At 45.3% G+C, this 25,581-nt stretch overlaps 2 protein-coding genes across 6 annotated transcripts; one reads left to right on the top strand and one right to left on the bottom strand.

The window, feature by feature from the left end:
• Positions 1–1,694: 1,694 nt before the first annotated feature.
• On the top strand, positions 1,695–13,219 carry TARDBP (TAR DNA binding protein). 2 transcript variants are annotated; one of them, XR_003514932.1, is made up of 7 exons: positions 1,695–1,812; positions 2,800–3,047; positions 4,561–4,724; positions 4,954–5,094; positions 5,726–5,896; positions 6,271–7,479; positions 8,214–8,335. XR_003514932.1 is itself a non-coding variant. In XM_027564924.1 (6 exons), the coding sequence occupies exons 2-6, from the start codon at positions 2,810–2,812 to the stop codon at positions 6,799–6,801; spliced, it is 1,245 nt and encodes a 414-aa protein (XP_027420725.1). In that variant the 5' UTR covers positions 1,720–1,812; positions 2,800–2,809; the 3' UTR covers positions 6,802–13,219. The 2 variants fall into 2 exon arrangements, 1 of the variants encoding a protein (XP_027420725.1); XM_027564924.1 differs by having other exon boundaries at positions 1,720–1,812; positions 6,271–13,219.
• MASP2 (mannan binding lectin serine peptidase 2) lies at positions 7,247–25,252 on the bottom strand. Of its 4 annotated transcripts, XM_027564920.1 has the most exons (11): positions 25,150–25,252; positions 24,838–25,066; positions 24,541–24,718; positions 23,640–23,771; positions 21,333–21,529; positions 21,112–21,259; positions 17,545–17,663; positions 15,708–15,786; positions 13,443–13,574; positions 12,868–12,942; positions 7,247–11,643 (listed from the first exon to the last, which is right to left on the bottom strand). In XM_027564920.1, exons 1-11 carry the CDS (start codon positions 25,152–25,154, stop codon positions 10,877–10,879), a joined length of 2,061 nt encoding a protein of 686 aa, XP_027420721.1. In that variant the 5' UTR covers positions 25,155–25,252; the 3' UTR covers positions 7,247–10,876. The 4 variants fall into 4 exon arrangements, 3 of the variants coding, with proteins under 3 accessions (XP_027420721.1, XP_027420722.1, XP_027420723.1); XR_003514931.1 differs by lacking the exons at positions 7,247–11,643; positions 21,333–21,529 and having other exon boundaries at positions 11,815–12,942; positions 25,150–25,251; XM_027564921.1 differs by lacking the exons at positions 7,247–11,643; positions 12,868–12,942; positions 13,443–13,574; ... (2 more) ...; positions 21,112–21,259; positions 21,333–21,529 and adding an exon at positions 22,733–22,847 and having other exon boundaries at positions 25,150–25,251.
• Between the last annotated feature and the right edge of the window lie 329 nt (positions 25,253–25,581).

The raw sequence follows: 25,581 nt of genomic DNA, 5'->3' as shown, positions 1-25,581 counted from the left end.
AGAAATGATACGGACCTAACAGAAGCAGAAGATATTAAGAAGAGATGGCAACAATACACAGAACTATACAAAAAAGATTGTCAAGACCCAGATAACCACGATGGTGTGATCACTCACCTAGAGCCAGACATCCTGGAGTGCAAGGTCAAGTGGGCCTTAGAAAGCATCACTAGGAACAAAACTAGTGGAGGTGATGGAATTCCAGTTGAGCTATTGCAAATCCTAAAAGAAGATGCTGTGAAAGTGCTGCATTCAATGTGTCAGCAAATTTGGAAAACTCAGCAGTGGCCACAGGACTGGAAAAGGTCAGTTTTCATTCCAATCTCAAAGAAAGGCAATGCCAAAGCATGTTCAAACTACCGCACAATGGCATTCATCTCACGTTAGCAAAGTAATGCTCAAAATTCTCCAAGCTAGGCTTCAACAGTACGTGGACTATATCAGCATTAGAGTTATGGGTCAGATGTCAGGTTCACCATTTACTACCTGGGTAACCTTACTTTGGGGTTCCCCAATAGTTCAGCAGTAAAGAATCCGCCTGCAATGCAGGAGACGTAGCTTCAATCCCTGGGTCAGGAAGAGTTCCCCGGAGGAAGAAATGGCATCCCACTCCAGTATTCTCACATGAAAAATCCCATGGACAGAGGAGCCTGGGGGGCTATAGTCCATAGGGTGGCAAAGAGTTGGACAAGACTGAGCATCTGACCTTACTTATGCAAGATACTGAGCCTCTCTGTGTCTCAGTTTCGTCCTCACCTGTATATGCGGATAACATCAATAGCACCTACCATACAAGACTGTTGGGGTAATTAAATACGTGATGACTTAGGTAGTACCTAGTACACAATCGGAGAAGGCAATGGCAACCCACTCCAGTACTCTTACCTGGAAAATCCTATGGACGGAGGAGCCTGGTAGGCTGCAGTCCATGGGGTCGCTAAGAGTCGGACACAACTGAGCGACTTCACTTTCACTTTTCACTTTCATGCATTGGAGAAGGAAATGGCAACCCACTCCAGTGTTCTTGCCTGGAGAATCCCAGGGACGGGGAAGCCTGGTGGGCTGCCGTCTATGAGGTCGCACAGAGTCGGACAAGACTGAAGCGACTTAGCAGCAGCAGCAGTACACAGTAGGTGCTATGCTTGCTATTCTTTAGAACAAAGTTATTCTCTCCAGGTGTGGATGTTGACTGCGGGAGAATAGAGGACGCACCTGGCTGGGCTTAGGTTAAAAATGGCTTGGGCTCAACAGCCCTCTCCCAGCCTCCCGAGGGTCAGGATGGCCTAAGGGCCTTCGCCCCGCCCAGCCCGGCCCAGCCCCGCCCAGCCCGGTCCGGCCCCGCCCCGCCCCGCCCGGTCCGGCCCCGCCCCGCCCCGCCCGGTCCGGCCGAGCCCCTGCGCTAGTCTCGCGCATTTTAAAAGTGCGCGAGCTCCGGCGGAGACCCGGGGCCGGCGGTTGGTCGGGCGAAGCCATCTATTACGCTACGTGGGGGGAGGTAAAAGCCTACCCATCTACATTTTTTCCATATTTAGCCTTTCTGGCCTAGGTGCTGGCCTCCTTATAGCCTTCAAGTTCACTCCCTGTGCTCAGACTGAGGGGGGGGGGGTTCTACCTCTCTGGGGAGAGGGTCGTTGTCTCTGTGCGGCGGTCCCCCCCACCTGCGGACGGGAAGCCGGTGGGAGAGGACGATGGCCGGAGGGGGGAGGAGGCGGCCCTAGCGCCATTTTGTGGGAGCGAAGTGGTAGCTGGGCTGCTCTTGGATTCCTCCTTGCTTCATTCTCCCTGTCGGGCTTCCTAGCAGCGGCCTAGCGGGTGAGTTGCAGATGCTTCTCACTAAGGACGCCCTGTGTGCCTCGGCTCCCGCGATGGGGCGGCCGCCGACCCGGAAAGGGAGTCGTGGGACCAGGCCTGCTTGGTCCTGCCGGAGCGGACTCGTGTGGGAGCGACGTTAGGGCCTGGCGCGGGGTGGCAGCCGGCGCCTGAGCTAGGGTGCTGGGCCCACGCAGCTGTGCAGCCCGAGGCAGCGGTTTGGCCTGGCTTCCCGGCGCGGGTATTGCTTTGTGCTTTCGTACTTTTGCACCGGGACGGAGTTTAGGGCCTGATACCCCAGCGGTCCCACCTCGGCCGCGCTTAGAAACTCCTCCCTCGGTTGTCACGCACTGGCTTCTGGGAGGTGGCGGCCCGCGTCGCGAAGGACCTGTCGCCGCTGTCCCTGCGGCTCAAGTTTGGAGAGCCTCTGGACAGCCCACCATCTGGAACAGGGAGGAACTTTTCCGTTGTTCTTTTCGGCTGGCTCACTGCTCCTATTCAGTCCTCAAAACTCAGCTTCTGCATCGCTTGTTTGGGGAAGTCACTTTGACACCCCTGTACACCCACACACACAACACATCTCAACCAGCTTAGGTTCTCCCAAACATCCTCAGACTACTTTCCAGTAGTACTTATCACGATTGTAATAAAATAAGTACTTGCTTGAGATCTTTCTCCTGCTTTCCCCTTCCCCCCCCCTCTCCCCCGCCTTGCCACTAGCATGCCATCTGAGACTAGTTTCACAATGGCAGCACTTGATGTATAGTAGGCATTCATCAAATACTTAATGAACTAGGGAGGCATTACATTTTAATAGCTATCCTTGCCTTTACTTTCTCGTTTTTCGGGGATAATCAACACCTGTAAGAATCCAGAGACCAGAGAATTTTTCTACAAGTTACAAAACAGTGCCGTATAAATCAGCTGGGATAAGGAAACAGTTACTTTGACCACAATTGTTAAGTCATTTGTATCTCTTTTCCCTTTAAGAGAAACAAAGATGTCTGAATATATTCGGGTAACCGAAGATGAGAATGACGAGCCCATTGAGATACCATCGGAAGACGATGGGACAGTGCTGCTGTCCACGGTTACAGCCCAGTTTCCAGGGGCATGTGGGCTGCGCTACCGGAATCCAGTGTCTCAGTGTATGAGAGGTGTCCGTCTGGTAGAAGGAATTCTGCACGCCCCCGATGCTGGCTGGGGGAATCTGGTATATGTTGTCAACTATCCCAAAGGTTTGTTGCCATTTGGTTTTGCAGTGATCCTAAAGTATAGGTTTGTATCTCGTTCTCAAGCATAGATCATGGTCTCTTCGTGGTAAACCATCTCCTATTTATTGCCCAAGTATTTCTTCAAAAGTTACTGTCAGACAAGCTTGGAAGACCACTAAATGAGTGAGAATTGGAATACAGAACATGTTTTTAAAACTATGTGTTTAATTATCTGCACTAATTTTGCTGAACTAATGCCAAGTTTAAGAAATTAAGAATGCTTTGCAGTTCTATCAGTCTGTTGAAAATAGTCCTCTGAAGTGCCTCAATATTTTGGTTTGTTCTTAATCCTTGCAAGCTACGTCATTCATTCAGCTAATTTTACTCCTTTTTTTTCCCCCTTAAATGAACATCAGTTGCAATAGCCCAAATCTTGAAGTAATTCAGTCCTAATTATAGTTTTAGGTCTGGGCTTTTTCTCACTGTGTCTTATCAGTGATGGTTTTAATCTAAAAGGAAGCATGAAGATTTAGAAGTGTGCCAAGGAACTAAGTACATATTATCAGTAGGTACTTTGTGCTAGTTGATAGATCTGTTACTTTTATTGTAACTTTATATTGCAACAAAGGTGTACTATTTGGTCAGTATTTAAGATGTTGCCTCAAGAGATTTTTTCATGTATCAAAAATTGTACTGAAATTAACTTGGTTTCTTTTAGTCTGCAGTTTCTTGATCCATTGGTTGTAGGTAAATACTTACCCAAATTTGAAATGTCATTTAGATAGTAATGTATTGATGTAGGTTCATAGTTGTAACAAGTGTACCACCCTGGTAGGGGATTTTTATAATGGGGTGGGGCTCTGCCTGTGTAGAGGGAAGGGTATATGGGAAATATGCCTTCCTCAATTTTGCTGTGAACATAACGCTACTCCAAAAAATGGTCTGTCTTTTGTCCAAATGTCATTGAGTTTCTCTGCTCTTCCAAATACTGGTTTTTTTTTTTTTTAATAACCTTAAGTTTCTGTTATTATAAAATTAATGTGAGCTTGATGTTGAAAGTTTGGACATAAAACAGAAAAACTGAAATCAGCCTTAAAAATCTATAACTGGAGATTACAGTTGCTAATTTTGTGGTAGTCAGATTATTGACATTAAAATAATCAAGGAAATATATTTAATAGGCACAAAGATAGCATCATTGTTTTTCAACCTGTTTTTTTTCCTTCCTTAATGTATTTTAAAGTGAAAATAAAGGAACTTTTGTTTTGATACATCTTTTGAGAGGGGAGAACATACAGTTGTAATCTTGAGCTGTTACAGAACCAGAGGTTAGAATCCCCAGATTGGCTCCAGAAAAGCAACCGAGCCGCTTATTTAAGCCTTATTCTGTCCATGAGAGCTAACATCACTCATTACCAGAAGTTTCCAGTGTCTTACTATTCCTAGAATGTTTTTGTTTCTCATTTCTGCATGAAGGGGGTGAAGTGTTTAAAGTGTTAAATGAATGTTCTAAAAGATTTCTGCTCATTTTGTTTAGATAACAAAAGAAAAATGGATGAAACAGATGCTTCATCAGCAGTGAAAGTGAAAAGAGCGGTCCAGAAAACATCTGATTTAATAGTGTTGGGTCTCCCATGGAAAACAACTGAACAGGATCTGAAAGATTACTTCAGTACCTTTGGAGAAGTTCTTATGGTTCAGGTAAGCTTTGATTTCACTTAACAGTTTTTCAGTGAATGAGCGTCCAGAACTCCTTGTTCTGGTGATGCTACCCTTCATGTTTAGTAGGTGATATTTTTAATATTTATTATATGTATGCGTAATGGGTGCTGAAAAGAAATTTGGTTTATACTATTTCCCTTCATGTGTGTACTCTGGGTTGGTTATATGTGTGTGTAGATTTAGTGAATTTAAATGATTTTTTTTCTAGGTCAAGAAGGATATTAAAACTGGTCATTCAAAAGGGTTTGGCTTCGTTCGCTTCACGGAATATGAAACCCAGGTGAAAGTAATGTCACAACGACATATGATAGATGGACGATGGTGTGACTGTAAACTTCCAAATTCTAAGGTACTTTCTCTTGTTTTCTCTGCTTTGGCCATTTGTGGTGACAAACTTAATTAAAAGACACTGTAAAATAAAACATTACAGTTGGAAAATGTGGCAGGGTGTGTTCTTGAAATCTTTTGTTAAAAGTCTCAGGACCTTAATGCATGGTGAATATTTTATATATTTGTTTGAAATACTTAGTTTATTGCTTCTCCAGAATAAAACATGATTCATTTTATTCTTTCTCTTGTTATTTAATGAATTAGCAATTTCTTACATAGTTACATGTGAACAGAGAATATGTGGATCTCGTTAGTGTTAACAAAGACAATTAGAATATGTTGATCTTGTTACAAAAGCCTTACTTATTCCAAGCAAGCAAGACTTGCTTATTTGGAACATTATCCTCTTTGCCAGGACATTTCTAATTCATCAATTTTCCTTAATCCAAATATACTTTCATAGCTTTAAAATTAAAAGCATTGAAGTCTTACAAGAAGATGTGCTAATACAAAAAAGAAAGGATGTACCTACTTTTTAAGCACTCACCTAAAGAAAAGGCAGGTAGATTGTGTTACATCCTCCACCAGAATGCTGTTTTCATTGCTTGTAAAATATTTCTGATGGTTTTTCTTCCTTTTGATTTGATCAGCAAAGCCCAGATGAGCCTTTGAGAAGCAGAAAGGTGTTTGTTGGGCGTTGTACAGAGGACATGACTGCTGATGAACTGCGGCAGTTCTTTTGCCAGTATGGAGAAGTGGTAGATGTCTTCATCCCCAAACCATTCAGGGCTTTTGCCTTTGTTACGTTTGCAGATGATCAGGTATTTTTCTCTTAAAAACTTTGCCCCAGTTAGGTGATTTCTGTTGAACATTGCCCTTCCAGCTAATTACCATCCTTACTAACTAAGCTCTCTGACCCTGTATTTGGGTCTGAATATTTGTGATAAACCCCTTAGGTATATTTTTAATATGTGACATTTAAGTGGGAGTGTTACACATCCTTTGAAAATGAACGGAAAAATCCCTGCTGCCATTACTATAAAGCTAAAGGCTATTTTATGGGTTTAAATGAAATAAGTGTTCCTTGCTGATTTTTTTCTCCAGCGTAGATGATGGCTTGAAATCTAAGTTTTATTGCTACTTTGTATGAATCAATGGTTTAATCTCCTCTATTTACATCCCTTATTTTTTATAGGTTGCCCAGTCTCTTTGTGGAGAGGACTTGATCATTAAAGGAATCAGCGTACATATATCCAATGCTGAACCTAAGCACAATAGCAATAGACAGTTAGAAAGAAGTGGAAGATTTGGTGGTAATCCAGGTGGCTTTGGGAATCAGGGTGGATTTGGAAATAGTCGAGGGGGTGGAGCGGGTTTGGGAAACAATCAGGGTAGTAATATGGGTGGAGGGATGAACTTTGGTGCTTTTAGCATTAACCCAGCAATGATGGCTGCGGCCCAGGCTGCTCTGCAGAGCAGCTGGGGTATGATGGGCATGTTAGCCAGTCAGCAGAACCAGTCTGGCCCATCAGGTAATAACCAAAGCCAAGGCAACATGCAGAGGGAGCCAAATCAGGCTTTTGGTTCTGGAAATAACTCTTACAGTGGTTCTAATTCAGGTGCAGCGATTGGTTGGGGATCGGCATCAAATGCAGGGTCAGGCAGTGGTTTTAATGGAGGCTTCGGCTCTAGCATGGATTCTAAATCTTCTGGCTGGGGAATGTAGACATTGGGTTACAGTTAGTTGGTATACTGGTGGGAATTCAAATTTTTCTAAACTCATGGTAAGTATATTGTAAAATAACATGTAAGAATTTTCAAAATTGGTTTGTTCAGTGTGGAGTATATTCAGCAGTATTTTTGACATTTTTCTTTAGAAAAAGAGGAAGAGCTAAAGGAATTTTATAAGTTTTGTTACATAAAGGGTTGAAATATTGAGTGTTTGAACGTGAACTGCTGTTTGCCTGATGGGTAAACCAACACACTACAATTGATATCAAAGGGTTTCTCCTGTAATATTTTATCCCTGGACTGTCAAGTGAATTCTTTGCATGTTCAAAATGGAAACCATTGATTAGGACTACATTCTTTTCTCCTTGTTTTAATTTGAACCCCACCATATGGATTTCTTTCCTTAGGAAAATCTCTTTGGAGATCACGGTGTCACAGTGGTTGGTTCTTTTGTTTTTTTTTGTTTTTGTTTTAACACTTGTCTCCCTTCATATACAAAAGTACAATATGAAGCCTTCATTTAATCTCTGCAGTTCATCTCATTTCAAATGTTTATGGAAGAAGCACTTCATTGAAAGTAGTGCTGTAAATATTCTGCCATAGGAATACTTCTGTCTACATGCTTTCTCATTCAAGAACTCGCCATCACGCTGCGCAGGCTGCGTCTTTGACGGTGGGTGTCCCATTTTTATCCGCTACTCTTTATTTCATGGAGTCGTATCAACGCTATGAACGCAAGGCTGTGATATGGAACCAGAAGGCTGTTTGAACTTTTGAAACCTTGTGTGGGATTGATGGTGGTGCCGAGGCATGAGAGGCTAGTATGAGCGAGAAAAGGAGAGAGCGCGTGCAGAGACTTGGTGGTGCATAATGGATATTTTTTAACTTGGCGAGATGTGTCTCTCAATCCTGTGGCTTTGGTGAGAGAGTGTGCAGAGAGCAAGGATAGCAAATAATGTACGAATGTTTTTGCATTCAAAGGACATCCACATCTGTTGGAAGACTTTTAAGTGAGTTTTGTTCTTAGATGACCCACGTTAGCTGAATGTGTTAAGTGAAACGATACTTGTATTTCCCTTACCCCTTTGTCAACTGCTGTGAATGCTGTATGGTGTGTGTTCTCTTCTGTTACTGATCTGTAAGTGTGGTAATGTGAACTGAAGCTGATGGGTTGAGAACATGGACTGAGCTTGTGGTGTGCTTTGCAGGAGTACTTGGAAGCAGAGTTCACCAGTGAGCTCGGGGTGTCTCAAAGCAGGGTGGAAGTTCTCATGTCTGTTAGCTACCCATAAGAATGCTGTTTGCTGCAGTTCTGTGTCCTGTGCTTGGATGCTTTTTATAAGAGTTGTCACTGTTGGAAATTCTTAAATAAAACTGATTTAAATAATATGTGTCTTTGTTTTGCAGCCCTGAATGCAAAGAATTCATAGCAGTTAATTCCCCTTTTTTTGACCCTTTTGAGATGGAACTTTCATAAAGTTTCTTGGCAATAGTTTATTTTGCTTCAAATAAACTTATTTGAAAAGTTGTCTCAAGTCAAATGGATTCATCACCTGTCATGCATTGACACCTGATACCCAGACTTAATTGCTATTTGTTCTTGCATTGTCCAAAGTGAAAAGTTTTTTTTGTTTTTTGTTTTTTCAAATCTAGTTTTTAATAAGTCTGGGTGACCACACCTAAAATGGTAAGCAGTACCCTCCAGCTTTTTCTTAGTGCCTCTGTGCATTTGGGTGATGTTCTATTTACATGGCCTGTATAAATCTCCATTGGGAAATCATCCTTCTAAAAATATTCTTATTTGAAGGAATGGGCAAAGCAATGTTAATTTAAAATGCTTTGTAGCAAAGCCTATCAATTGAAATGAAGGGAATATCAGCACCTTTCTGGATGGGGATTTGAAAAGTGGAATTAATTGCAATAGGGATAAAGTAGAAGAAACCACAAATTATCTTGTGCCTGAAATCCATTAAGAAGCCTGATAGCTTTAAGAATTAGCAGGGTGGGTTGTCTGTCTGTGGAAGTGTTAAGTGAAAGGGGCTTTGTCTTCCAAAGATGGGGAGATAGTATAATGTCAAATAAATCTACAAAACTCAAGACTCTCACGGTGCATTGTTAAGTATGTAAAAGCAATAATATATTGATTCTCTATTGTACTTAAAATGTAACTAACTTATGTGAGAGTCAGCTCCTTTTCTAGTGGAAGAATGTAACAGTTTTTGTGTTGATAATTTACCTAATGCCCTTATCTAATTAGATTATGATAAATAGGTTTGTCATTTTGCAAGTTATGTGTTTTAAACTTTTATAAATGAAGTCGTCTTTTAGGCTTATGGTCGCCACATTGTTTTATTCAGTTTCCTCTGTAAAGGATCTTGCGTTGTTTTAATTTTTTTTCTGCATCTAAATTGCATGATTTCCAAACCCTGTACCATCTGAATTTTGCATTTTAGCACTTGCACTATTACTCAGCAGCAGTAACATGGTAACTTAAAATGGTATTCGGGGACCTCCAAAGACTAAACTGACAAGCCTTCAAGAAGCCCAGGGGTAAGTTAACTTTGTCAATGGCATGGTTTTAATCCCTTATTTACACTTGTATAAATCTAGTTACCAGTCTTAGAAGGCTTTCAATGTTGAGTAGCCTTCTATTAACATGTTTATGGTACTACATAGCTATGGGTATTTAATTCTACCCTAAAAAAAAAAAATTGAAGTTTAGAAGTAAACTATTTGGCAAAGATTTGTTTAAGTCTATTTGGTCATCTAAATGCATTCATTCTAAAAACTTTTTTGAACCAGTTGAATAAAAATCTTTGTTGCCACCACAGTTTAGTGTCTGGAGTCTTACTGGAAAAATACAGTTTCTTTTTTTATTTATGTGACAAAGATGCTGGAAAGTTAGCTTTAAAAAGTGAGTCTCTAGAAGTTGCACTTTATATGTACAAGAGAAGTTAGTTGAAATCACAGTGAATTTCTACATAATAATGGTGACTCTTTGGCTAGAATGAGGAATTTTGTTGAGTGTTAGGTATTAAAACTTTTTAGGGAGGTCAACTAAATGAAATTTTTTAAGGTTGGGTCAGGGCTTAAATTTTGTCCTTAGGAAAGATGTTAAGTACATAGTAATTCAGATGTATGTGATAATTAGAATAGTTTTTTGTTGTTGATTACTGGGAGAGCAACTCTTAACTGTGTATTTGAGTTCTGTACTCAGCTGTTGTACGATCTGTAATCTATTTTTAAGTGTGCCCAAGTATTTCATGTTCATGGTAAGAAAAAAAACTACATTTATTAATAATACTGCCACTTATTTTTAATATATTTCTTATGAAAATGACACTTTTGAATCAACTGTCTTCTGAATTTGAACATTATTTAGGTTATTTCCAAGTGCTACGAATATTCTCACAGCTAAATTAAAATCTTAGCATTGTAATTACCAGGTCAAAGACTATGCACGCTTTTAAGACTTGTGAAATATATTGCCAAATTGTCCTTTAGAAAATCTCTTGACAATGTGAAATAGTGCTGTTCGTGTTCTTTGTTTGGCAGTTTTTTATAATTAAAAAATGATAGTGTTGTTTTAACATGGAAATCAATCTATACATAGGCCAAAGTGTTGCTATTTCCAATTTATCTACCCAAGAAAAACATTCAAAGTAACTCCTGAACCAATACTGCTGTAATATATAACATTCTCAGATCAATAAACAAATACAAAAATAGTTAAAGAACATGAATAGGAAATTTCATAGAAATGCAAATGGATAGTAGAAAAAGACACTGGACTTTGTTAAGTAAGTAAATGCAGATTTAATCCATGAGTTTGTAATGGATTGGCCAAGATGAGTATCACTACAGTGGCTTATGTCCCCTTAAATCAAAGAGTTAAGTAGTGGAAGAGTGGCTAGTGGACACATGCCTGAAAGGCAGGCTCACCTGCAGTCTGGTTCAGTTGGGGTGGAATGGCAGCGCTCCTGTTCATGTTTCTCAGGTCAATTTGCCACTAAGATCTTTTACGGATATTTTTTAAAACAAAGAATCACGTACTAGCTGAAGACACAAAGTTAAAAATTACTATTAATGATGCTCTTGATCCAGGGAATGTAGTTTATGACTTTGGTGTAGACCCCATACTGATCTGCTTCCCCGCAATTAATGGAACCCCAGGACACTATTCCTCCCACAAACCACTTCTGGGTCTCATTATCTAGAAACACTAATGCCCCCCCACTGTCACCTCTACAGCTGTCCTTGCCCCCACTTTGCAAGCCAGCACAAAGCATGTTATCAGTTACCCTTCCGTCTGGATAGGACTTCTTTTCGTAGGCAGCAGTACATTTTTGATGGTCAACAACTGGTATGTCAATAAACTTTAGATTTCTGGCAAGAAACCCTCTTTGGGTTAATCCCCATCCAGATGCAGTTCCAATGTCATTTGTCCTCATGAAAGATTCTGCTTCTTTTCTTGGCAAACAAATAGGCATGATGTTGCTGTTGATTGCAACTTTGTTCTTCAGTTTAATCAGTGCTATGTCGTTATCGTAACCAGCATCATGAATGTAACTTTCATGTATAAAAATGGCCTCCGCCCAGGCTTGTGTATAATTAGGTGATATTCTCTTCAGGGCACCCATTCTAATCTGTAGGGAGGCAGTGTCTTCCCTTTGGTCATATACAGCATGAGCAGCTGTTAGGATCCAGTTGTCGTACAGAAGTGCACCTGCTGCCATAGTTTTACCTAGTAACAGCACTTGCCAAGGAAAATAACCAAGCTTTGCATTTTGTCCTCCATATATACGACCTTCTGTAGTACGGGTGGATATTCCACACACTGGGGAAATAAGCAGATGTATAGAGGCTTTACAGAAACCTGATGGTGTTTTTCTCTAATTATTACCACTTTGGAGTTGTCAATTACTCATGTTTAATGTCACCCAAAAATTGTATCACACGAATTGGTGTTTGTCCACCTGTACAGGCAAGTGAGTATAGTATATATATGTTTTACTGCTCGAAACATTGTTCAAAGATCTGATAAAACCATTCGGTATTTTTTAGCTCCTCAGAAAATGAGGTGAGTGAAAATTAATATGTAGAAACTAATTTGTTTTGCCAAAGTAACTTGGTCTCAGGACTGGGAATGTGTTCGGTAGGGCTAACAGGAGTTGTCTGAGCTGGTGTGCACAGGAAGTGAAAGTAAATAACCTCTCCATTGCTTCTGTTTTCCTCTTTGTAAAATGGGGTATCTACACTGTAGTTCTGGGAAAGCAGGAACTAGGGTCAGTATCATAGGATTTGCAGACTACTTTCACCTTTGAACATTTAAATGTTTTAAAAATGAGAATGTTACAGTTGTAGCCAGGAACCTTCAGGTTCAGAAATTATTTCTGGTCTAGTTGTTCCTTCCAGACACTAGACTTTACTGTATATTGCTAACTAAATATGCTTATTAATGTAGCAAATCTGTTTCCTGTTGTGGCAGAATACTCTTATGAAAGCTTATAAACATTGTGTCAACTGAGAAGACTAAACCCAGTAACAGGGGTAATGGATATACTATTACTTTTCTGATTTTTTTTCTTCTTTGTCAACTATATCTTCAGAGCCAATTCTGGTAAAAACTTTTTCTGAGTACTATTAAAAGGCAAATTGCATTAATGTTTAAAAACTAGATGTCATTGGAAACAATTGCTTAGGGAAATAATGAGGTTATTAGCTTTGGGTTTTAATAGCATTTCTATAGAGAAGAAAAGTAACAGAAGAACTCGTGTTTATAAATGTATAAATGGTTCAAGATAATTTTAAGTATTTAATTTTTTATGCTTGCCTAGTTGTAAGGTCAAAAATCATCAAATGACTGATGCAGTCAGGACCTAACAAACCTCTCCACATGGAAAGGGGTAATGAGAACATATTATTTGGAAATAATAAGTTGGTCTAAGAGCCAAGTGCTGAAGTTACATTTCTGCCAACACAGCTAAAGCCCTACTTACTGTCTTCTACCCAGTTCTACTTTCCATCAATTACAAATCTCTTGTATAAATGTATCCATTACCAGGCTCACAGACTGGGAGTGATTTTTCTCTTTTGGAGCTCGTCCAGAATCCATCAGCCTCACACACATATTTACCTGCAAATCATTGGAAAAACAAAAATGTTTAACTGCATGTAAAAGGTGGTTGTCATTTGCTTGAATACCCCCTTGAAAAATGTTGATTCTTGAGCATCAGTGGGAAATAGAGGTTCTGAATAACCGTTTTACATGATTTCATAAATAGGAGGTCTCTGCATTACCATGTTTGCTTGCAAAGTGGAAACCTTTTAGACGTGTAACTTGAATATGTATCAAGATCTCAAGTGCTTAATGATAAGGTTTTGACTTGTTAAATTAAACCATTTGGAATATATTGTGTGTTTGTGGTAGTCATTTACTAGATAAGATCTGTTTTCAGATTCTTGTAAATTGACATTAAAGTCACTTCAGCTGCAATATTTCACTTAGCAGGTGGGAGACGTGCCTTTTAATCTTTTGCCTAGCCTTAGCCAAAAATGTTGGGTAAGTTTATTTTCAGATCATGAGGGCTTAGGTTCCAAATATTACCCACCCCCAACTTGGAACAGTTTGCTTACCATCGTTGGTTGTCATTGTGTAGAACTCATTACAGCGGTATTTAACCACAGCCCTGTATGTGGTCACAGCAGGACCTGTGATGTACTCCACCTGGCCACTGGGTAGATCGTCAGGAGGGCCACAGTCCACAACTAATAAATAATAAATAATGGGAGAGGGAAGTCAGTTTGTGCTGAATTCTAACATTAAAATGATGTGTGGAGATTGTGATGGTGGTTGGCTGTGTGGTGCTGTAACCTGAAGGCACATTCAAGGTGGACATCATTTCATCTCTGAAAATGAGCATCACCTTAAGTGTGGTTTTAAAGCGTCACTCCTTCCTATCCCTCAGTAAATGGCTAGACTGAAGTGAAGGCCCTGGGCAAGGAGGGTAGGATGCTTTCCCTAAAGGAAGGGGATTTGAAACCACTTGGACTTCCTTAGCATTCCCACATGTAAAAAAAGTGGCTGGCATTTATTGAATATCTCCTCGTGCAACAAAATAGCAACAGAAGAAAACAGCGCGGCGTGCAGGTGGCATGTACAGTCTGGCTCCATGTAAATGGTGCAATTTGATTGGCCTTAAGGGTAGAACAATACAAAAATGACTGAAGGACTCAGCTTGTTATGATCCTTAGCTTTTTAGAAGGCCTAGAAGTCATGCTACCTTGAGTTTGGGTTGGAATTCATACCTGTTCGGACATTAATGTGAAATAACTAACCCGTTGGTGAGAAAGTGGTATCAGTCTGAAAGTCATAGTTTTGTACACAATAAAACGTTGTTGATGTATTTCTGTGGATACTAAAAAAATAATACTTGGTTTTCAGCAGCTTAATAGCAGTGTATCTGGCTCTGTGCCAAGTGCTTAGTCCACATTGTCTATAATTTCTCCACAGGTAATATGCCCATAACCACAGAAGTGGCAAAACCAGGGCTCACACCCATACCTCTTACTCCAACACTCCCTTCAGTGCCAACTCTTACTGTTTTTTAAACTAAAAATTGGTGGTATATTGGTGGTATATTCTGACAGGAATATAAATTTTAGAGATGAAAATATTTAAATTCCCCTAGGAATTTTGTAGAAACCGTTGAACAAGATATGTGAAGATATAGGTACAGAGGTATTAACTACAGCATCTGTAATGGTAAACGAAATAAAGATCGCATGGACTGAAAATCAGGTCTCATGGAATACTAGACAGTCATTAATAAGAATGAGCAGCTCTGTTAGTACTTGAATTGATGTGGAAAGATAGCCCAGCAATTATGGAGGGGAAGGGTAAACTGCAGTCAGATTTGAGAATCCCACTTTGGTTCAAAAGTATGTAATAGTGAAATACATTAGTATGAATAGCATAGGAGATAACGAATGTGAAGGAATGGACCCCAGTGTCCTAAAGGTATCAACAGTTTGAGGATTTGGGCAAGAGAGGTTTTCACTTTTTTTTGTTTTGTAAATTTGTTACTTCCACTAACATTGATGCTTTTGAACTGGGGTTCTTGGAGAAGACTTGCGAGTCCCTTGGACTACAAGGAGATCAGTCATTGGAAGGACTAATGCTGAAGCTGAAACTCCAATAGTTTGGCCACCTGATGTGAAGAACTAACTCATTGGAAAAGACCCTGATGCTGGGAAAGATTGAAGATGGGAGGAGAAGGAGACGACAGGATGAGATGGTTGGATGGCATCAGCAACTTGATGGACGTGACTTTGAGCAAGCTCCGGGAGTTGGTGATGGACAGGAAAGCCTGGCATGTTACAGTCCATGGGGTTGCAAAGAGTCGAACACAGCTGAGTGACTGAACTGAACATGTAACATAGTTCATTAGATACATGACTCAGTTCACAAAATGGTAATGGACATTGTCATCCCAGTTTGATGTGGATATATGTCTGTGTATGTACGTGTATATACACATACACATACCGCAGTTGTCTGCATCAAGTGGTGGCCTGAACATGTTTGTATGTGTGATATATGTAACTGAGATATACACCAAAATAGCAACAGTGGTTATACTCTGATACAGTGGGATTATGAGTATTACAATGTAATTTTTCTCTATTCCCCATCTTTTTACTTAGAAAAGTACTTTTGCATATACTAAAGCAAATACTTTTCCTAGTAGCGTGGTCCCATTTTAACTGCTTAAGAGTACACCTAGACACTGGGTAAGACAAGCATACTTAGAATTCAAGCCCTGATAAAATCATTTTCTAAAAAGACCAGAAGCAGTAGTAGCAGAAGCAGCTGCGGGCGTTGTGGTCGCACATACGTACTGCTGCACACTGGCATCGGTCGGTCCCAAGACCCGTCTTTCTGACAGACTGCAGCAAATGACTTCAGGGGTAAGTTACCCTAAAGAGGAATTGAGAAAATATTAATTTCCTCGTTTTCATCATAAAGCACTCCACAGTAGTTCCTCTTCCAGTGTTTCGAGAGATGCTCCCAAGGAGGGTGATGAACCCACATGACACAGCCCAGCTACCTCGATACATGTGTGTGCTTGGTAATGTCTTGCGTGTGTCTCTCAAAGATGTTGACCTCTTGCAGCAGTTTTTGCCTTCCATTTTAATCCAAGAATATGTCAGATTTCAAGTTCCTGCTGATGCTGCACCATTTCTTTAAGTGCCAAAGGGTGATGGTCAGAAGTCTGGGGAAGGTCAACCTGATCAGGCATGGAATGAATATGTCTGGATTTTTCTACCCTGCAGCTATTAGCTGGAGGAAAGTCATTTAAAATACTTCCTTAAACTTCACAAGGGTGTTTCCTATCAGTTCCATTGCTAATATCTAGAGGGACATTTTTGACATTGAGATATTTTCCTGAAACGGACTTTAAATGAAAGAAAGTGGCTTTGACAGAAGCTTTATGCTTCAAAGGAGAGCAGGATGATTTTTTTTTTTTTCTTTCATCAGAGACTGAACAGGAAATACTAAAAAAAGAGAGTGAGACTTCCCTGGCAGTCCAGTGGTTATGGTTAGGACTTCAAGGTTTCACTGCCAGGGACTGGGTTCAATCCCTGGTCGGGGAACCACAAACAACGAGGCATAGCAAAATATATATATATCTTTAAAGATAATGGCTGATAAAACTAGATGTTCAATAGATGTTTATTTAAAAAGAAAAACAGATTTGCAGTTCAAGGAGCTATGGTAAGAGCCCGCCCAGAAGTTTGCGAATTGAGAAAAGTGTCTCACTTTTCCCCCCTCCACAGGACTGGATTGCATAGCCAGCTATCATTTCAGTGTTATTACTTTTTACCATTGGGATTCAGTGACAATTTTGAAGAACATAAAGAGGACATGTTAATCTCCTACCTGGGCCCCTAAAGCAACACACTAAGCATTTTTTGAAATTATCCTCCCTCTCCCTTAACAGTGGTCACTGTTTATAACTCTGCAGAATATACTGTTTGCAAGGGCTGTTTAATTTTTTGTGGGCCCAGGAGTTGTTTCAGGTAAAGGTCATTTGACCACGAGGAGTTTGATTATAGCAAGGTGATAACATAGAGCACAATGGCAAACATTTCAGTGGCTTTACCAGGAGCTGCAGTAATGTGTATGAACTGAGAAAGGTGTTCATTTATATCACCAGCGCTCCCCAAGACAAAAGCTTTTTTAAATAGCAGACTTCTGGTGGTTCAATGGTTAAGAATCCTCCTGCTAATGCAGAAGATGTGGGTTCAATCCCTGTTCCGGGAAGATTCCACATGCTGCAGAGCAATTAAGCCCTTCATCCTTGTGCTCAAGAGCCTGTGCTCCACAGCAAGAGAAGCTACCACTATGAGAAGCCCACACACTAACTAGAGAGTAGCCCCCGGCTTGCTGCAACTAGAGAAAACCTGAGCAGCAAGGAAGAACCAGCACTGCTATAAACAAATTAATTATTTTTTTTAAATAGCAGAATTCCTAAGAACAGAAATTTTTCTATAGCCATTTCTCTTAGCAAATGTATCATTTCTTTGAATTTTATTGTTTAATCACAGGGAAAAGAAACCACCATGCTGACAGCTGTTTTCCCATCTTCCTTTCACATACTTGCTGATATAAATGTGTATTAATTTAAAAACCATCATGATTGTGGTTGCAGTTAGCAGTTTTATATTAACTTACTTGCAGAAGTTCATAACCGGTCTCGCAGAAGACGGAGAAGTGGTCTTTCAGGATGTATTTGGCTTGCACAGGGGAGATGCGGCCATTAGGTGGCGCCAATGGATCAGGGCAAGGCTCAGCTGAGCAAGGAAATGAGACGAATGGGTTTGGCTGTGGTCTACAGCAGGCAAGTCTGAATTGAGCAATTAGAAGTTCTTGATTTATAAGTGAAACACTTATTGTGTAGAGAGAGCTTTCCACAAGTGGGATAGAGTTCTTAAGATTTAAATCCAAAGGCAAGATTAAATTTTCCGTTGCTTACTGTACAAATTAGGATTTGTTGTCTGGCCTGGGCTTCAGCCAAAGTGATGGAAAGAAAGTCAGGCATGCAATAAGGGAGCATGGTCATTGCAAAGGGTGTGTCTGGTCCCCACCAGGGGCCTCACACACACTGCAGAGAACTGGGGAATGTAACGGGGGCGGTGGGGGTGGGAGTGGAGAAGAGTTGCACCACGTGCATTTAAATCACAGGAAAGTCTCAGTTTCCTCATCCATAAGTCTGATGAGACTGTTTGCTCACCTCCTGGGGCTTTGTGAGGACTGAGTGTGAAGCACAGACGAACGTGCTTTGCTAATAAAGTGTTAGTCGTTCAGTTGTGTCCTACTCTTTGTGACCCCCATGGACTGTAGCCCGCCAGGCTTCTCCATCTGTAGGATTTCCCAGGCAAGAATACGGGAGTGGGTTGCCATTTCCTTCTCCAGGGGATCTTCCTGACCCAGGAAGTGAACTCAGGTCTCCTGCATTGCAGGCGGATTCTTTACCGGCTGAGTCACCAGGGAATAAGCACTGGAAGGGGATCAGTCCTGGGTGTTCTTTGGAAGGACTGATGCTAAAGCTGAAACTCCAGTACTTTGGCCACCTCATGCGAAGAGTTGACGCATTGGAAAAAACTCAGATGCTGGGAGGGATTGGGGGCAGGAGGAGAAGGGGATGACAGAGGATGAGATGGCTGGATGGCATCACCGACTCGATGGACATGAGTTTGAGTGAAGTCCGGGAGTTCGTGATGGACAAGGAGGCCTGGTGTGCTGCGATTCATGGGGTTGCAAAGAGGCAGACACAACTGAGTGACTGAACTGAATTGAACTGAACTGAAGAGGTGGTCACAGCCAGGGAGCCCTCCCAGCAGACCTCGTGGCTCAGAGCCAGACTGGCACCTGGGAAGCCTCTCCTGTCCCTCATGAGCATGTGCACACAGGGCTCAGGACTGGCTTCCACTTTGGCCCCCAAACCCTGGCCTGTTGTCAGCCCATGGCTTCAGCCCATCCCCCATGGCTGACAATCCCCCAAGGCCACCCCTCAGCCCACGCAGGCCATTTGCCTGTCCTCCACTTCCTCCAGCAGCCGATCTCTATGTGTCTGGGTGACTCTCAGTCCCAGGCAGGCCCCAGAGTCTCCAGGGACATCCCAGGGCTTACTGAGACCGTCTTAATCCCAGGCCAGGGTCCTGCTCACACCCTCCTTCACACACACTGCCAGGCCATGTGCCGGCCCCTTCTCACTCAGCAGCTGGCAAACCTGACTTTTCCCTCCTACTCGCTCTGAAACCAGTACTCCAGGTTTAGAAATTTTATTACTTTGACCCACAGGAAAACAAAAGGCTTTTAAATAATGAAATGTTTGGGACTTCCCTGGCCATCCAGTGGTTAAGACTTTACCTTCCAACACAGTGGGGTGTGGGTTCGATCCCTGGTCAGGGAGCTAAGATACTATATGCCTCGGCCAAAAAAACAAAAACAGAGGCAATATTGTGGCGAATTCAATAAAGACTTTAAAAATGGCCCACATCAAAAAAAAAGAAAAGGCTTCCCAAAGTGCTGGTCTCTGCCCTCCTGACCAGGCTCTCATTCTTTCCCACATGTCCAACAGAGGCGGCCCAAAGGTTAATCTTTGTTAATCCAGTCTCCTCATTTTAAAAAGTAATACCTCCTTCACACACACCCCATGCCTTCTACATTAGCCCACCAACCCCCACCTTTCCACAGAGATGTTATCCTTCATTAGATAATTGAGACATTATATCTCAGGAAAGTTACTTTAAGAAGCTCAGTGTCACACGGCCAGGAAGCAGGTGGCACTACAGCTGGGGCATCAAGCTGGGCAGCCTGACCCTCAGCCTGCACTCTCAGCACAGCTTGGGCTGCAAATATTTTGCTTTGGAGTTTCTCCAGTTCAGTTACTCGGCCCTTCCAAAAATATCCTCAGAGACCAGTTGGCTGAGAGTGTCAACTCTGAGGGGGACAGTCACATCCAGCGGTCAGTGCCCAGAAGATGGGGGACTTGGACTTGTGTCTAAGGAGGAAGTACCAAGAACCATCCAGTGTGTGAGGGTCTGTCATGAGGAAGAGGTGGGGAAAGCCCAAGAGGCCTGGAGGGTGGAGGCGGATCAGGGAGGCAGAGTGTAGCCCTAGCTGCAGATGCCCTGTCCAAACTCTGTGTGACGGGAGCCCCCATCTCTGCCCACCCCATCACACCCACTGCAGCTTCACACCAAGAAAGATGGAGCCTCTGGGCTTTTGCACATAACAGTTCCCTTGCCCTTGGGACAACACCCTTCCATATTCCTCCCTTTACCTCTCCCTTCTCCCCTGAAGCAGGTTATAAGACCCTTGTGTGACAGGTGTCTTCCCTACACTCAGAGGGAAGCCTTGTCACCAAAGACAAAGGGATGCCAAGAAGAATCCTAACAAACAAGGCTGGCTACATTTGAGTCATTGAAGGGACTGAGGCTGAAGCTGAAGCTCCAACACTGGCCACCTGATCCCAAGAACTAACATTGGAAAAGACCCTGATGCTGGGCTTTCTCAGGGTAGGAGAAGAACGGGACGACAGAGGATGAGATGGTTGGATGGCATCACCGACTCGATGGACATGAATTTGAGCAAGCTCCAGGAGTTCATGATGGACAGGGAAGCCTGGCATGCTGCAGTCCATGGGGTCGCAAAGAGTCGGACATGACTGAGTGACTGAACAACAAGTTTCCCCCAGTTCACCACCCTTACTTTATATTCCTCAACCTGTCACACTCCTTAGCAGACCCAGCACAGAAGTACACAGCTGTCTCTCTGGGTCTTCATTTCCTTAGGAAGGCAGTTGTGCCATGTAAAGCGTGGAGTGTGTGTGTAGTGTTAGTCACTCAGTCGTGTCCAATTCTTTGTGACCCCATGGACTGTAGCCCAACAGGCTCCTCTGTCCATGGGATTCTCCAGGCAAGAATGCCAGAGTAGGATGCCATTCCCTTCTCCAGGGGCTCTTCCTGACCTAGGGAGTGAACCCAGGTCTCCTGCATTGCAGGCAGATTCATAGCATCTGAGCCACTGGGAAGCCCTAGTGCCACATAAAACTTACATGAAATGAACAAGTATACTTTTTCCCATTAACCTTTCAGTTTGCTTTTCAGACTTATCCAGGGACACTGAGCAGGTTAAGGAAAAATTGTCCCTTCCCAGTTTCCGGGGCCCAGCCAGGAAGAGTTCCATCCCTTGTGGTTCCTTGATGCTTCTGGAAGAGTCCCTACCTGCCCTCACCTGTGCTGTTGTATCGGACCTTCCAGCCCATGTGGTCCCCCGACTGATCGGTGGTAAAGGTGATGGTCACGGTATTGCTCTTGGTTTCAATCCTGCTGGGCAATGTCTTCCCACAGAACGGGCCGTATTCCGCCTTGTCTGTTCGAATCTGAAAACGGAGAGATACCCGTCACCCCAGGACCTACCGGGCCAGGATGAGGTGGGGGCCAGAGGAACCAGACCTTGAGGGAGTCGTAGGGGCACAGGGTCTCGGGGTGCGTCTCCACGTCAAAGGACTCCACAAAGTCCAAGATGACGTGGAATCCCTCCTCCAAGTGGATGCTGTAGGTGCAGCTGGAGAGTTTGGGGTATGGCTGTGGGTATTCAGGGCTGCTGAGCTCCCCAGACCGGGCAGTGAAGACCTGGTCGGAACACAGGGCTGGGGAGAGGGGGGAAGACAGGCACGGTGAGCCGGGCACAGAAGCCTGGCTCAGGCTACTGGTCGAGCTCAGACACCAGCCCCAGAAGCCCTTCCAGAGACTGGACACTCCACCCAGGGGCTGAAGGGACAGTTTAGGGAGGGGCTTCCTCTGGCTTCCAGGCTTTAGCTGACACCCTCGACACTTGAATGTACATTCTCTGGGGCTGCACTCACACCCCCAGGGAAGGTGGGGGCCCTAGGCCAAGGCTTCTGTTGCAGGAATCACTGGGCCAGAGTCCCAATTCCAGGAATGAGGGGTGTGGGATTTGCCCGGGGGAAGGAGGCACCAAGAGAAGAGAAGGGGACTTTCCTTATTCCCCAGGAATTGGGTGGGGAGTGGATGGGAGGAGGGATATGTCCTTGGGCTGAGGGTCACCCACCCACCCCTGACTCTAGCAACCCCCAAGTTCATTTCCCCCAGTCTTGGACAGTCCAGCCCAGCCTCCCTTGGGCCCTCCCCCCACCCCCCTTCCCTGGATCAAGACAGGGGGGCAGTTGAGGGAAGTTCAAGTCCACATTGATCACAGATGAGTCTGGTGCCCACATTCCCCACTGAAACAGCTGATTCTGCCTTTGAAGAGGGAAGTCAGCATCACTCATGGGAGGGTCCTGCCCACCTCCCCCAGGTGGTGGTGCGGGGGACATTTCAGGAAGTAGGAGCCCAGCACTGCCTTTCTTCTTCTACGTGGCTGCTTCCCAGGGTGCAGAGGCAGTCAGCCCCAGACGTGGGGGACCAGATTACCTGTCAGTGAGTTGATGGGCAATCAGTTTCCATCCATCAAAACCTCCCTGGCCTCTTCTGCTCTGGGTCAGGCTCCCCCTAGCCCATCACACACAGGACCTGAATTGCCCTCTGAATAGGAAGTGGACCCAAGGATGCTCTGAGCCCAGTCCTTGGATTCCTGGTAGGGGAGCAGCAAGAGCTTGGCTGCCCTGTGGGAACTCAGGCAAGCCTATGCCCCCTCTCTGGACCTCAAGGCCCCACCATCAAAACGAGGGTGGAGGTAGAGCAAGCCCTTCTGGGAAAGACGCCTGTGGCCCCATGGAGGGGGCCACCCCACCAACTGGGGCCCCTCAGACTGAGATGAGGGTGGAAGAGGAGAGGGGCCAGGAAGCACATCACGGCCCTCCCCCACTGTCCCCCCAGAGACAGGCAGCAGGTGGAGGTGGAGCCACGTTTATTGTTAGGTCCAAGGGGGCGGTCAGTGGGGGCTGCAGGCAGCAGCAGACTTGCCCAACCCAGACGGGAGCTGGAGGGGAGGCTAGAGGCTCTGCTCTGGAAGAGAACAGAGACAGGGAGAGACACGGGGGAGGGATGACTGAGCAGGGGGCGCAGGGTCAGCTTCGAGGGATGCGGCTGCTCACTCCCCAGGGCGCCAGCTGGTTTTCCATCCAGGCCCCTGGCAAAGGCGCAGAGGGGCATCCAGGCAGTGGAGGACAAAGGGGTTGGCTGGCTGGGCACCAAACAGCAGCTTTGAGCAGGACCTGCCCTCACCCTGAGGTTCCATGAAGGGAAGCTTGTGTGAAGCAGGCCTGGGGCCCCCCACTCCTCCATCCTGGAGCCCCCCCACCCCAGGGAGGGTGAGCCAGGTACAGAGTGAGAGCCTAACACATGCTCACCAAGTGAATGAGCTGAAGGGGATGAGAGTGAGCCAAGGACAGGGCAGAGGTGAGTGAGGAATTGGAGAGCACGGGTGAATGGATGGATGGATGTGTGGATAGATGGACGGATAGATGGATGGGTGGATAGACAGATAGATGGATATATGGATGGGTGATAGATGGATAGATGGATGGATGGATGGGTGAGTGGACAGATGGATGGATGGATGGGTGAGTGGACAGATGGACAGTTGGGTAGAGGATGAATGGGTGGATGGTGAGAAGGGACAGAAGACCAAGAAGGGGCCACCACCTAGGAGAAGTGTCTAGAGGGCCAAGGCCAGTGGTCCCTCCAGTCGCCTGGGCAGAGCAACTGTGGCCTTGAGGAGCCAGTGGTATCTTGGGGCAGAGTGGGGGCTGGGCCAGGCATAGTGTCCCCCTTTTCCCCTTTCCAGCTGTGGCTCACCTGAGCAGGTGCGCTTGTTCCTGTGGAGAACATAGCCCACACGGCAGGAGCAGTAGAAGCCACCCAGGTAGTTGTGGCAGTGGTGGTCACAGGTGGGGGCCTCTCCTGGGGGCACCTGGCACTCGTCAATGTCTGGGGGAGGGCCAGGCAGGCAGGCAGCAGGAAAGGAGAGGGGATATCACTGAGGCCCGGGCTCAGGCTCAGAGGCCCCCAGCCTCACAGCTGCCCTGAGAGGAGCCTCCTCGGGAATGGAGGTGGCTTGTGCCCGGCCAAGTGCTAGAGGCCAAACAAAGGTCACTGTGGCCTTCCTGCAGCAGGTGGAGGGAGACCTCAATTTCACCCTTTTTAAACCAATGAAGGTGAAGTGTCCTGCTCCACGTAGCCAGGCCAGTGCAGGGAGCAGCCTACAAGGGAACCCGGTGGGTAGGCCTCTGTACAGGTTTCACTGAACTCTTAGAGCAGCCTCAGGACAAACACAGAGAGGTTGAACCACTTGCCCAAGGCCACACAGCAAGTCCCTGCAAGAGCCAGAATCTGAAATCAAGCATCGAAGTCCACATGCAGACGCAGTACTCAAGCTAGTGGGGCTTCACCTGCCCATCTGCAAATGGGCTCACCTGGCCCTTGCATCACAGGGGCCCCTAAGGATGTCCCTGGCACAGAAGGGCATTCAGTCTTAGCACCTGGCACCCAAGGGGGGCTTAGTTTAGAGCAGAGATCATGGCCTGTTAGGGATATTTGCATTGTGATGATGTTAGACCAGGTATGCACTCTTCTCCTGCTGGTCTGGCAAGAAGCCAGCCTCAGGGACTAGAGTGGGGGTGGGGAGGAGACCAAAGGGAGGACCAGTCTGGCCTGAGACCGAATCCCGCCCCCACAACCGGCCTCCTCCCCTGCTCACCCTCTGCAGAGTAGAAGGCCTCAAAGCCAGTGAACGGCTTCTCGTTGGAGTAGTCGGAGCGGAAGGTGACATCCAGGCTGGAGCCCGGTGAGTAGAAGGTGTCGTTGCCAGGCGCCCGCTCTGTGTCCGTGCTCTCTGAGCCACACAGCGTGGCCAGCTCCTTGGTCCCGGCGCTCAGCTGGGGGGTTCGGGGGTCACGGGGAGCAAAGGCGCGACGCCAGGCCTGACTGCCCTCCCACCCTCCAAGGTCAGACCCTGCTCCCAGGTGTCCCATCCCCCCGCCTGCCCTGCTGGCACCTTGACAAAGTCATACTCGCACAGGTAGGAGGGCTCCAGCTGGAAGTGGGTGAAGTAGAGGCGCAGGCGATAGCCGGGGGGCGCCGTCAGGGCCCAGCGCCGCTCCTGGTTGTTGGCGTACTTGTCGGGGAAGCCGGGCGATGCCAGGCGCCCGAACACTGGTTTGGGCCACTGTGGCCCCGAGGACGCAGCCACCAAGCCCCACAGCAGGCCCAGGAAGACCAGCAGCCTGAGGGCGGTGCAGGGCAGGGGCGGTGAGGCCTGCTCTCAGCCCTCACCCCTGCCAAGCAGGTCCTGGGGGCTTCCACCCACCTCATGGTGCACTCGGTGTCCTCCGGCTGACTAGGCACCGTCTGGAGCCCCAGGGAGCCTCACCTTTGATCTGTTTGTCCAGCGCCTGGCCCTGCCCCCAGCCACCCTGGCCTTCTGGGAACAGACCCCATGACTCCTGCCTGCCCAGATTTCTGGGCAGCGAGGGCAGGATGCTCCAGGAGCCAGGGGCTGGGCCTGGATGACGGCCAGGCCTGGGAACAAATGCTAGCTCTGTCTTCACCCTTGACCTCTGGGGTTCCCCAGCAGTGTGTGACTTCCAAGGTCACGCAGAGTCCTGGGGACAATGATCTCAAAGGTGGTGGCTTCTAGGTGGACATGGGGGAGACACACAGGCATCTACCTTTCCCTCCTGGCAGAGAGAAGAGGGGAGCTTTAAAAACACGAGTCCACAACAATGGGGAACAGGGGCAA

This window comes from Bos indicus x Bos taurus, chromosome 16 (assembly GCF_003369695.1).
Source record: "Bos indicus x Bos taurus breed Angus x Brahman F1 hybrid chromosome 16, Bos_hybrid_MaternalHap_v2.0, whole genome shotgun sequence".
NCBI lineage: Eukaryota > Metazoa > Chordata > Mammalia > Artiodactyla > Bovidae > Bos > Bos indicus x Bos taurus.
The sequence above is the reverse complement of the archived record's forward strand: the minus strand, read 5'-3'. Positions and strand labels throughout refer to the sequence as shown.

Coding starts and splice junctions, on each gene's coding strand:
- MASP2 (XM_027564920.1), bottom strand. Junction 21,260..21,332: donor GCCCCTACGACTCCCTCAAG/GTCTGGTTCCTC, acceptor CTCCGTTTTCAG/ATTCGAACAGACAAGGCGGA. Junction 11,644..12,867: donor ACTCCCAGTCTGTGAGCCTG/GTAATGGATACA, acceptor TTATTTCCCCAG/TGTGTGGAATATCCACCCGT.
- TARDBP (XM_027564924.1), top strand. CDS start 2,810: ATGTCTGAATATATTCGGGTAACCGAAGATGAGAATGACGAGCCCATT. Junction 3,048..4,560: donor TGTTGTCAACTATCCCAAAG/GTTTGTTGCCAT, acceptor CATTTTGTTTAG/ATAACAAAAGAAAAATGGAT. Junction 5,095..5,725: donor GTAAACTTCCAAATTCTAAG/GTACTTTCTCTT, acceptor TGATTTGATCAG/CAAAGCCCAGATGAGCCTTT.